This window comes from Antechinus flavipes, chromosome 2 (genome assembly GCF_016432865.1).
Source record: "Antechinus flavipes isolate AdamAnt ecotype Samford, QLD, Australia chromosome 2, AdamAnt_v2, whole genome shotgun sequence".
In the NCBI taxonomy this organism is placed as follows: Eukaryota; Metazoa; Chordata; class Mammalia; order Dasyuromorphia; family Dasyuridae; genus Antechinus; species Antechinus flavipes.
This window is the reverse complement of record NC_067399.1, coordinates 208,792,805-208,806,372: the sequence shown is the minus strand read 5'-3', so window position 1 is coordinate 208,806,372 and position 13,568 is coordinate 208,792,805. Positions and strand designations below refer to the sequence as shown.

General features: G+C 35.3%; 1 protein-coding gene across 2 annotated transcripts in view; it reads right to left on the bottom strand.

The window, feature by feature from the left end:
* LTBP1 (latent transforming growth factor beta binding protein 1) overlaps window positions 1-13,568 on the bottom strand; it is a 439,704-nt gene that overhangs the window by 173,831 nt on the left and 252,305 nt on the right. For both annotated transcript variants that reach the window (XM_051976131.1, XM_051976132.1), the window contains exon 9: window positions 8,861-8,932. In XM_051976131.1, the coding sequence (XP_051832091.1) occupies window positions 8,861-8,932 (72 nt within the window). The remainder of the gene's footprint in view (window positions 1-8,860; window positions 8,933-13,568) is intronic.

Here is a 13,568-nt window from a genome sequence, read left to right as displayed (position 1 = left end):
GTTTGTGCCTCAGGGTGAACACAGACTAGTGAAAAACCAAGACTCAGGGCAGAACAGGAATCCTCCATATACAGCAGGACAAATTCTCAAGAAAGACCCTGGATCTGGATTAACCTATCTCAAATGCAAACAGCTTCAGGCTAGCTCAGCAGAAAATTCAAGTAGGGATTCTTAGGGCTTGTTGGTTGTGGCTGGTGCCTCAGCAGGAACCACAGAGACTTTTACCTCCCACATTGTGTTGAGTTGGGGTTTGAGTCCCAAGACAGAGTGATCCTCGGCTGATTGAGAACACCAGCTGAGCTGCTGAGACAACCCTGGGCTGCTCAGACAGCCCTGAGCTGCTGAAACAACTCTGCGCAAGAAGAAAACAGCACCTGGTGAGTGCAGCAGTGATTCAGGGGCAGTGTTGGCTATGGGCATTTGCAGGAGAGTGGAGCTTGGTTCCCAAAGATTTCTGGTCAGAGCGGAAAGCTGAACAGAAGGTTGAGCCGTTCTTCCTCCCCACCCCATGATTAGAAATGCTTACACTAATATCTCTTATTTAAAAAATTTTTTTAACTGGAAAAGAAGAAGGAATCCTACCACTGAAACACATTATGGGAACAGGAAAGACTGGGGTTCATTTTCAAAGGAGAACACTTTAGTAGAAAAAAAAAAAAAAAAAAAAAAAAAAAAGGCTTCTATTCCAAAGAGTAACTCATAGAGGGCTGAAACTCCAAAAAGATAAGCTTGAATCAGACAACGGAGCACTTAAGGCTAATTACCCATTTGCTGTGAGACAATGGCTCTATCAGCATATATTTGGATAAATGGCTCTTCTCATCACTGGTGTTTGCTGAATGTTTGGGTTAAGATAATCACAGGCAAGGACTGGAGGGCAGAGGGAGAGAATCCAGAGGTACTTGGTGGCAGGACAAGGAGGAGAGAAGTTGGTGATTCCGGACTCCTGAATGGAGGATTCTGCTTTCATGCCTCCTTCACTTCTCCCCCTAAAGACCAAGGACTTTAATTTATCCTGACTCTGACTGACCCCAAGGCCCTCCAGGGAGGTACTTTCTTAAATAAGTATTTGTTGTCATATAGTTTGAATCCTCCCTGTTCTTCTGGGCACATGATAATGTTCTCTTTTGTTTTATATTGTTTTTCTCTTTTTCTTTTTGCTTCTTCTGTTTCTTCAAATAAAACAAATTTGAAGAAGAAAAAAAAGAAATTGATTTCAATCAATGAGTATTTATTAAGTCCTACTACATTATATGCCAAGCACTACACTATTGGGTACGCAAAGAATGATGCTAAATTAAAACACACACACACACACACACACACACACACACACACACACACACACACAAACAAAAACAAAAACCTGCACTCAAGAAGCATACATAAATTCTACTAGGGAAGACAATATGTCTATTTGCATGTGTTTTTGTAAATATGTATATGCAGACAAAAAAAAAGTAAGTACAAGGTAATGGGAGGTAGTGTGGGGGGAAAGCACTAAAAACTAGAAAGACAGAAAAAGACCTCATGTAAAAGGTAGTGCTTGAACTGGAACCCAGCAATTTTAAGTGGAAGAGGGAAGAAATGTATTTCTAGCATAGGAGACAGCCAACAAAGCTAGGAGATAAAAAAATGTTGTATATGAGGTCCAAAGAAGTCAATTTGGTTAGATTGTAGACTGTGAGGAAACCAGAGTATACACCCTTCTTCTGACAGCTGCTTTGTACTTACAGATAAATTAAACTCTCTGAGTCCTACTTTCCCTGCTGGTAAAATGGGGAAAATAATATTTCACAGCAAAATGGTAAAAATTAAATCAGATGATGTAACATAAAACATAAAACATTTTATAAATCTCTTCACATTCTTTATCCTTATTAGTGAACTCATTCCTCTCACTAAGGAAGTTCTCTCTATGTGCCTCACAAAGCTTCTCTTCAGTCATGGCAGTTAACTCTCTCCAGAATGGCAAATTGTCCCAAAGATCCTATTCCCTTTTTATAAATTATAGTCCCTCTGAGAAAGACTTTCTAAATTATAGCTATATCCACAATGTAGCTAATTGCTGGTGCAAAATTTCCCTCTATTGATGCTGATAGACAACATGTCTGAGATTTCCATTCATAGAAAACTTCCTAGAACACTGAGAAAATAAGTCAGAGTCACAAAGCTAGCAAACTCAAGAGATAACCTAAACTGAAGAACTGATGTAAAGGTTTAGTCTTCTATCCACTACTTCATACTACTCTCAGATATTTACATAAAACACAAACTAGGGAGTAATGCTTGCATTACAAAGTACTCTATTTAACAATATAGCTATTATGTAGGTAGGTCCGATATATATTAATTTCCAATATACAGCAAATTTAAACTACAATTCTATGTAAAAAAATATATATGTATATATATATATATATAAATATAAAATACTATAATCAACCTTTCAAAAACACATCAGTTTCAAAGGACTGAGAACAAATTAGAAAGCTAGCAAACATGGTAAAATACTCCATTCTAAGAGAAAGTACTATGTCAGTACCAAATTGTCATTGTCACCTCTTTTTATTAAACATCATTTCATTTAATTTTATTTTTACTCCAAAACTTATAGAATAACGAAACCATAAGTAGCACTTTAAAACCCAAGAAATAAAATTTTACGTTTGTTGAAGTGAATTACTCTAATTATAAAAACTCAATATCAGGCAATTGGGAGAATGTTTAAGATCTCCATGTTTATGTGTAATAAATCATTCCTTTGAAAAGATAATTGCAGCACAGCTAGAGGAAAAACACCCAAGCTTAACAGCAATTATCCTAAAGTTACCTGAATTAACTCATACAGATGGCTCTGTTATGGTACATATATTAGGTAAAAAATTGTTTCAGAACCATTGGTTCACTTAGCTCAAAAGAAATAATCATATTTCAGTTATTAATCACTCTAATGTTAAATGTTCTGTAAAATAAGCCTACTCTTGACTGCTAGAAAAATTCAGAGCAAAAAAAAAATTAGATATTTAATATAGTCACTCCAGTTTAAAAGTCTGAAGTTAAAAAAAAAAAAAACCTGCAATCCTCCAAGAAAACTGGCTACCCATATGTAAAATAGAAGTGGAATTCTGTTTAACTTTATTAATATAACAAAGTAAATGATTCCAAATCCTTTTGTTCAATAGCCATCCCCACAGATTATGTTGAATGATATTATATTATTTTTATGAGTCAGTATTCTCAGTAGTGTAGCTTAGCAGTGCCTTCTTGGAGGCATCATGAACCATTATTTTCTGTGATTGTCTTTGCTCCAAAGTTCATGCCAAAAAGTAAAATACTGCTTTTCAAATATTCTTGGGGGTTTAACTTTAGCCAGGATTGAGTGTTACTTACCATCAGGACAACTGATGGAGACATAACTATTTGACAAGCTAACTACAAACCAAATTTACTCAAAATTATTTGGCCCTAGTAACAAAAATGAGGCAAATTAAAGAGACCATTTTTTCCTTGGTTATTTGGATAGCTATTTTACTTTTTGCATATCCCCTTTTTACTTTGTTAAAAGGGGATTAGCAATTTATAAACCAACAATTTTTTGATGTATATGAGTTATAAGATTCTTCCAGAATCATAGAATTTTAGAAATGAAAGGATTCTCAGAAATCACTGACTATAACTCTAATTTTACATAATGGAATCAAAGACTAATCAAGAGTAATGACTTGATTTAGCTATTTAAGGGCAGACTTTGGTCTAAAAACCTAACAGGACAGATCTTTTGCCTTTTTTTTTTCCTTTTTCTTTTTCTTTCTTTTTTTTTTTTTTAAGAAATTATCAATGATTTTCTTTAAAAAAAAAAATCTCCATGGATGCATTTACAGCTGAATTCTACCAAGCCTCTTTTTTTTTTTTTTAAATTATAGCTTTTTATTTACAAGTTATATGTATGGGTAATTTTACAACATTGACAATTGCCAAACCTTTTGTTCCAATTATCTTTTGCCTTTTCACTATATACTGCCATGTTTTCTAGTACTCACCAAACAAAACAACATACTGTCCTATATTCAGCTATTAGCTAATCCTTTTATATTACACATCTACAGTATTTATTCTTTAGTTCAAATCCCAGTCTCCTTTGTAAATTTTTTTGATGATGCCAATGACTGAGAGATTAGTGCTAATATTTGGGTTTTTAAATCAAGGATTCTTAATCTAGGGTGTGTGAACTTTAAAAAAAATTTTTCATAATTTTATTTCAACATAACTGATTTCCTTGTTTTCTGAGAAGTCCACAGATTTCACCAGACTGCAAAGATGTCCATGACACAAGAAAAGGGAACACATTCCTACCCTAAACAATGCTTTAAAATAGGTTCCTTCATTTTACACCACCTCAATGGACCCTCTAAGTTTTGCCAGGAAATAGAAACACATGAAATCAAAGAAAAGAGAATTTAGAAAAAACTTGTCAAGTTTTTGACCATCAAATTCCCAACCTATTAGTGGCAAGAACACATCAACAAAACCAGAGTATTACAATCAATTTTTTTGTAATTATTTGTACTTTTAATTTTACAGGGAAGAGAAGAGATTACAACATGCTAAAATTATGGAGGAAGCATAAAGGGAACTTTTCATTTCCCACCAGCTTCTAGACTGGTTTCATCTCTATAAACCATCAACTTCCCCCAGGATAAAAGCTCATCAGCAGAAATCTCAGCATGGAGCTTGCTTCAACTTTGATTCTCAGCACCTTATCAGTACCCTCAATTGCCTTTACCTTCTGACTAGATGGCAGATGGTGTTAGTTATGAAAACGTTTAAGAGCCAAACAAATCATTTTTAGATTATCTATTATTTCAGATTTTCTCTACCATTGGTTGTTTCTATAAGTGCATATAAGCAAAATCTGATATTTGATAAGATTCACTTTCCTATGTATCTTTCAAAGTAAGAACAAAATAAGATCAGCCCTTTCTTCCTATATCTACTACACATAAAATCATATATGCAAAGTCTCAATATCACCTGCAATTATAAGAAATCAATAAATCTAAGGTCCCAAGATAAACTCTATAGCTGCTCTGAGGTGCTTAACAGCTGCCTGTTAAGCATATTGTCAGAGTTCATTTATGTAGTTCAGTACTATACTATTCATTAGTCTTGGGATTTGGAAAATTACAAGGAGAGAATTAGCCATCCCCATTTAAGAACAGAAGTGTTGTATTCTGTCCTGAGCAACTACTTCAGACTGACTCGGGCAACTCAGAGTTCATCATATGAATGAAGAACTATGAAGTCATCTGTTCTGCAAAATAATATTAGCTGAACATGTATGCACTAGTCAACCACAGAGTTACCAAGGGTCTATATTTAGGATGTCTGAGGCCCTATTTGTGGCAGCTGGTTATTCCTATCATAGAGTGGTCACCCTGAACCTTCCATGACCCTATTTCTCAGTTATGCAAATATATATCTACTTATCTTTTGCACAGTTACATATTCTGATAAGCAAGAACTGCCTAAATCCTAAAAACCAAGTTTTGAGTATTGAGGTTTTTTAAAGTGATGCTGCCACTAGCATTTAACCACAAGAGAAAATGATGGCAAATCTACACTGTCTCCTCATCCTGGGGTAATAATAAAAAGCATAATGATGATTAATGACATTTATATGGGGCTTTACCATGGTTAATAGTTCCTGTGACAGCAGCTAGAAAGGCAAATCATTAACTTTTTTTGAGTCTTAGTTTATTTATGAAATGAGAGTGGGAAGGTATTACAAGAAGACCTTGTAGGTCCCTTCTAGTTCTAAGTGTTTAAGATTCTATTCAGGGTAACTTGGACAAAGGTACTCTGCCATGTTTTCTAAATAGCTCTATGATCTCATTTAGCTCCTCCTCCTTTGCAGATGGGACAGCTAGTGGATAGAGTGCCAAACCTAGAATAAGAAGACTCACCTTCTTCTGAGTTCAAATCTGGTCTCAAACACTCGTTATCTGTATGACCCTGGGCAAGTCACTTAACCATGTTTGCCTCAGTTTTCTCAACTGGAAAAAGGGCTGGAGAAGGAAATGGAAAACTCCAAATGGAGTCAGGAAGAGTTAGCCACAACTGGAAATGAATGAACCTCTACAGAGTGCAAATCATTTGTATCTTCTCTTCCTATGGGATTCCTTTAATTTTCTTCATTTTTTTGAGACTGGGTCTCTCCCTCTCTCATTCAGGCAGACAGCTCAGTGGTTACTCACAACCCTGATAGGCAAAGAAGCTTTAATTTGCTTCTTTCCCCCCAATGTTTGCTTTTTATTTTTGTTTAGGCAGCCTGGTGGCTCTCTGCTACTGGTAGCTCTCTGCTACTGGTGGCTCACCACATTAGAGAGAACATGAAACTGGCTTTGGCCTTAATGCACCTCAGAACTCAACTAAACCACCAGCCTCAACCACTCCCAGGAGTAAGGACTGCAGTGATGTACTAGATCAATCACTTGTTTTTATTGTATTTTTTTTCCTGAGTGGATCAATAAGCCAATTTTTGTTTGAATTCTCAGAGCTGAACTTAAAGACTTCCACACCTACCACTATTGTAATGTCTTTCACAAACAAGAGTGTCTGTAAAAGCAAACCATCTCTATAGAGAAGTCCATTTCTATGTGGACTCTGAGAAAGACATTCTCTCTGGTTCTGAGTCACTTTTAATCACTGTGCTTCCTTATTTTAGACATCATTAGATACTTATAAGCAGAAGATCATTAAGCTAGGGCTCTATTTTGTATGACATCAAGATATACATTGGAAGACACCATTAAAGAAAATAACCTACAAAAAGTAATTAAAATATCCAAACCATATGACCCAGAGCTCTGATGGATATTTATATTTTTTTTAAATTTTAGTTTTAGCAGGCATGTCTGTCTCTTCCCTTTTGCAGGATTTTCTCCACAGGGATACTGGAATGGTTTGCCATTTCCTTCTTCAGTTCATTTTACAGATGAGGAAACTGAGGCAAACTGGGTTAAGTGGCTTACCCAGAGTCACACAGCTAGTATGTGTCTGAGGACAGATTTGAACTCAAGAAGGTGAGTCTTCCTCATTCTATCCATTCTATCCACTGGGCCACTAGTTACTTAGATGTCAAAGTGGGGGAAAATAGATCACATATATACCAAAATATCCACTGATTATAGTGTGAAGAACTAGAACAAAATAGCTGCCCATCAGTTGGGAATCGACTAAATAGGATGGGACATAAGAACAAAACTGGGTAGCACTGTGAAATAAAAATATGAATAATTCCAAAACACAAGAATATAACATCAACAGATACTAATAAATAGAATCGGAGAAGAATGTGACCATTAAAATAAGGTAAATTGAGTAAAAAATAAATATTGTATAATTATAATGTTGCCTCCAGAGTACAATTGAAAAAAATGAATTTTTCATTGGAGAAGTGAGATACTGTACAATGCTAGATAAGTATTTTTTCTTTTTTTTGGAATTTGTTACAAGGTAGAAATGGAAGGGGTTATATTCAAATATTATTGTGATGTTATATTGTGATGTTAAACAAGTCATCATTAAAACCAAAAAGCAAAAATAAAAATTATCTATAAAAATTGGCCTCCTTCCCAAATGTTCAAAGTATATGAACATGAAATTTTTCAATAAAGAACTCAAAACAATATGTTGTCATATAAAAAAAGATCTAAATCCCTATTGATTAGAGAAATGCAAATTAAAACAACTTTGAGATAACATCTTACCTTATCTATAAGATTGGCTAAATAAGAGGAAAACAACAAATGTTGGAGATGTGGAAAAAATGGGACTCATTCACTTTTGGTAGAACTGTGAGCTGATCCAAACATTTTAGAGAGCAATGTGAAATTGTGTTGTTATAAAACTATGTATTCCCTTTGACTCAGCAATACCACTAACAGGTCTGTTTCTCAAGGGGATTAGGGGGAAAATTTGCTGTAAAATATTTATAGCAGTTCTCTTTGTACTAGCAAGGAGCTGGGAATTGGGGGAATATCCATTAATTAGGGAATGGATAAACAAGTTGAGGTATATATAATTGTGATGGAGAAGGACAGGAGATAAAAGAGTAAGGGAGGGGAAAGGTGGTAATAGGAAGGAAAAAAAGGAAAAGTAAGAAGGAAGGAAAGGGAGAAAAAAGAAAAGTGAGAGGAAGGGAAAGGAAGGAAGAATATAGGAGAAGATGGAAAGGAGAGGGAGTTGAAAAGGAGGAAAGAGAAGGAGAAAAGGACTTTGGGCTTGGATTAGAGGAAGTTAGGGTTAAAAAAAAAGGAAAATAATATAGAGTTAGGATTAGAAAAGGAGTGGGGGGAAAGGGAGAGGAGGAAAGAAGAGGTAAGGTTAAGTAGGAAGAAAGAAGGGAAAGGATTCAGGAAGCAAAGGACAAAAGAAGGAAGGAAAGGGAGAGGAGGAAAGGGAAGAAAGGGAGAAGAAAAAAGAGGAGAAGAAAAAAGAGGAGAGCGAAAGCCAGAAGGAGGAAGGGGAGAAGACAGGATGAGAGGGGAAAGAAAAGGGAAAATCCATGTTAAGGAATGGGAGGAAGGGGAGAGAAAAGGAAGAATGGAAAGGAGAAAAATCGGACCAAAGGAGAGGTAGTTAAGGAGAAGAGGGATGAAGCAGGGGAAAAAGGAAGGGGGAGAAAAAAAGGAGTTCGGGAAAGAAAAGAGAAGGGAAGGAGAAAAGAAAGGAAAAAAAGAAGGGAAATCATTTTAAATGTAGTCATCCATAGTGACTAGGATTTCTGGGTTTTAATATGACACAATTTACCAATTATTATTCAATTCACCACATTCTTAGTCACAACAAATTTTACCTTGGCAAAAGGTGGCATTGACTCTCTTGTAACCTTGAGGGCACTCCATCATTTGGCTGTACACTGGGTAAGCTAGAAGGGGGGGAAAGATTGAATATTTGTTAACACTTTGTAATATATAGCTATTTTAAAATTTAATTGGCAATTTATTAATAAAAAGACATTTATAAAGCACTTTAGAATTTACAAAGTCATTTGCAAACTTTACCTTATTTGATCTTCACTGCGGCTCTCTATTAAGCAAACATATAGATATTGCCCTCCTTTTACCCACACAGAGGAAATCAAACTCAGATCCGCCTCATGGAGGTCCAGCTGACCACTCCCAGGGCAGCTTTCAGAACCCACTGCTTCCCCTCCACGCTGCTGGCTCCTTTAGGAAGAAGCCCCAAATTCCAAAAAAGATTACTTTGGAGAATGGATATTTAAACGACTAGCCTAGTCAGAAGATTAAAGGTAAGCCGTACAGGACTGACAGAAAGCAGTAGAGCAGCAGGCTGAGAATTTCTGGGCTCAGGGCTCGAGGGCTGAGCCTATCACGTGCTGATGGGTGCCCCAGGCAAAGTGTTTAACCTCTCCTTGACCCAGGCAACTCTCTGCCAAGCTAAGATGCAAAGCAGCTGTCTCTTAGATCAGGGGAGGGCGATTCCCACTCCCAGAAATCCCTAAACCAATGAAAACCCTGGTTCAGGCCTCATGCTTCCAAAAATGGCCCTTGGTACAGGCAAAAATCAAATTATTTTTCAAGGGGAGTATCTATTATATTCATTCAAATTTAATTGCATTCAAAATTTGGGAGATGATGTTTCTATGTTTGCACAATTTCTCCTAACACTTTCCTTTTGTGTATGTATGTGATTGGTGGGTTTTTCCACATTGTACAAGAGAAATATTCCTAAGAAGTTTGAATGAATTGATTTTATTTTTATACTCTAAAATTTTGGGTCGGGGGGAGCTTTCTGATAATTGAATAATTCCTTCTTCAACCTCAAACTTATTTGCATTTAAAAATCTGTATTTTCATGCACTTTGAGATCTCAGGCATCCAGCTCCTAAAAAAATAGAATCCTCCTGTAAATAGAATATGTTTTCAAACATGAAGTCAGAGAAAGAAGTAGGTGTTAAAGTTAAAATAGTTTCCATAATTGGTAAGCTCATGAATCAGCATACTCATAAATACAGCACTAAAAATTAATTCCAAAAGGTAATACAGAAGAATGGGGAAGGCAAAAAGAAAGGTAAGGATAGTATCTAGAGGGAAGAAAAGCAAACAATAGTTTTTTTAAAAGATGACAAAATATGGAAAACAATGAATCAGGCAAAAAAAGTAAATCACAATTAAAATGAAACATCATTATCCAGAACATTAATCAAATTTTAGTTCCTAAAGAGAGGTATACCTGGACTCTCAAAGCATCATCAGATTCAAACTGGAAAGAATGTGAGAAATCATCTATTATAAGACTCTCCCTTTTAGTTTATGAAAAGTATGTGAACACTTTATTACAAGAGAAATGGACATGCATGTGGAACCCAAAGATAAGAGAAGAGGAAGAGATTTTTGTGCTATTCTCCCACAGAGGATATATAAACTATTTATTATCAGTAGGGATAGAAGTAATAAATCCATGGAACCTTTCTTTTTAGGGGCAGCTAGGAGATACAGTGAATCTGGCCTCAAATACTTGCTAGCTATGTGACCCTGGGAAGTCATTTCCTCCTCTATAAAATGAATTAGAGAAGGAAAAGGCAAATTACTACAGTATCTTTGCCAAGAAAACCTCACTGGGGGCACAAAAAGTTGGTCATGACTGAAAAACAACTAAACAACAACTTTTTTCTTTCTCACCCCCAGCACACTCCATCATCTTTCTAGAACAGTAAGGTGGCAGATGAAACTAGAGGAAGAGAAAACAAAAATAGACTTGGTGAGAAATGAAGAATCATTAGCACCAGCAGAGTTTTGTCAGTCTTATCATTAGAATGTAAGCTCCAGAGGGAAGGTACTATTTTTTATATTTGACTCTGTGCTATGTGCACTCTGAAATTAAGAAATGATTGATCCCTGAATTGGATAGGACTTTAGAAATTCTCCACTTTCAATGTATCTTCAATGATTTCTTAATTTTCTATCTAGCCAAGTGGCTAAAACCCTCACTCAGAACTTTTCAAATATTTTGAAGAATTAAAACCAAGTTGAACTTTCTCAAAAGAAAACAAAGTGTTTAAATAGCAAGAGGTCCGTATCCAAATAAAATTTTCAAGAGCTACCTAAAGAAACTCAAAAGGTTGATAGTTTAAAAGAGATCATCTAGTCCAGAGTGAGGAAGTAACTTGTCCAGAGGTAAACAATGAGAGTAAGAGCTAGACTCGGAACTGGAGTCTCTTGACTCTTGGCCAAAGCTCTTTTCTCTAACCACATTGCCTCATGAGAAAATTCTCAAAGCACTGAACCATGGAGGATTAAGCCAAAGTAAGTCTGCTGTCTTTCAAAATGCATATGATTTAGAGAGTAATACCAACCTAGGAAAGTTTTCAAAATGACACAAGAATGTGACCCTGAATATGTTTCTTGGGAATGAATCATTCAAAATACAACCAAGTACAGTAAATGTCAAGTTTGTTAATAAGGTCACTGCAATCCTAATCCACACTGTCAGTTCTCAGGATAGGTCAATTGAATTTATTTTTTAAATGTGAAATGAACCAATATTTTAATCATTTAGTAAAAAACGGGCATGATAGAATTGGAAAGGACTTTAACAATCATTTACTGCAAATCATACCTGAAAAAAGAATCCCTTTTTTGGCATCCCTGAAGAGTGATTATGTAGTCTTTGCTTGAAAAACTTTTAGTTAGAGATAATAAGGCAGCCTCTTTGACTCCAATTGTAAACAAGCATTTTGTTTTGATTTTTCCTGACATCAAGCTAAAATTTGCCTATTTGGAAACTTCCACCCATTACCCCTGTTTATATCTTCTGGAGCCAAACTCGCCTAATCCATCTTCTTCCTGAGATACTTGAAAACAACTCTCCAGTATACATCTGAAGCTTCTCTCCCTGAATTAAAAAAAATAGTTTCTTAACAACTTTGCGTATTCTTTTCTGTTCAAATCCAATTAGAAGTCATAACATAGAGATGTTATAAAAGTTATGTGAAATAGCTCTGTCAGTACCCATGAGTTATATTATGTATCAGGACTGCATGGAAAAACACTTGACTAGGAGTCAAGAGATAAGGGTACTAATTTCAATACTGACTGAATGAGGAATTTATTAAATGCTTATTTGTGTGAAACACTTACTAGGCTCAGAGGGTACAAAAAGAAAAACAATGCCGTCCTGGCTTTAAAGAAACTCCCCTTCCAATGAAGGAGACAACATATATAGAAAACTCTAGCTACAAGTTAGATAGAAAGGTCCAGTGGTCCTACAGATACAGCAATAAAGCAGGGAACTATAGCTACTGAATAAAATAGGTGAGTCATTTATCTCTCCAAGTCATATTTTCTCCAAATACCAATAATAATAATAATAATAAGTCTTGAACCCAGATCTCAAAGGAAAATTCTTCATATACATTATATACCAATTATAAGGTACTCAATAAGATCAAACTGTTAATTTCTTAAATGCGAAAATGTTATCAGTATTCTTAAGATTGTCATCATTACTTTAGTAGTTCAAAAGAAGTCCTTACGCTGAGTATGATGGGATGATTCTAAAATATAAAACTGAGTAGGGAGAGATTAAAAGAAGCAATTATTTCATATAAATGAGGCCTGAAAGGAAAAACTATTACAAAGGAAATAGATGGGGATAGAGGATTGGTAGTACTGAACCTTAATTCTAATCGGAATTGGGTTAAAGAGGGAACAATATATACATCTAGAAGGGTATAAAAGTCTTCTAAATTTTTAAAGAAATAAAAGCATGTTGGGACAGGATAAAGAAGGGACTTTTAGAAGAGTATATAGATTAAAAATTAAGAGAGTGAGAGGAAAGGATAAGGGAGGGACACTAAAAGGGATGGACAGATTAAGGAATAGGACGGTAGGTAGTTAAAAGTAAATTAGATGCATGAGGAAGGGTGTGTGTGTGTGTGTGTGTGTGTGTGTGTGTGTGTGTGTGTGTGTGTATGTGTGTGTGTGTATTAAATAGAGGAAGAATGTAAAATAATGAGGAAAAGTAGCATGGCAGGAGGTATACAACTAGTCATCCATTTGAATGTAAATGAAATGAATTCACCCATAAAATATAAATAGATGAATTTAAACTAAATGAATTAAAAATCAGAATTGGACAATATGTTGTTTATAAGAAACATAATTAAAATGAGAGATACATACAGGGCTAGAATAGAATTTTTGATGCTTTATCTGATGCAAAAAGATAAGCAACAGTACCAATCATAATCACAGACAAAGTTAGAGCTAAAATAAATTTAATTAAAAGAGATAAACAGGGAAACTATATTATATGTCACCAATATTATTCAATATTGTTTTAGAAATGTTAGCAATAGCAATGAGAAGAAAAATAAACTGAAGGAACCAGAACAGAAAATGAAGTTGTTTTTTGTTTGTTTGTTTTAAGCCTCTTTTTCCAGCACTGAAGTCAGGAAGATCTGAGTTCAAATTTGAACTCAGACGCAACACTTCCTAACTGTGTGACCCTGGGCAAGGTACTTAACCCCAATTGCCTCA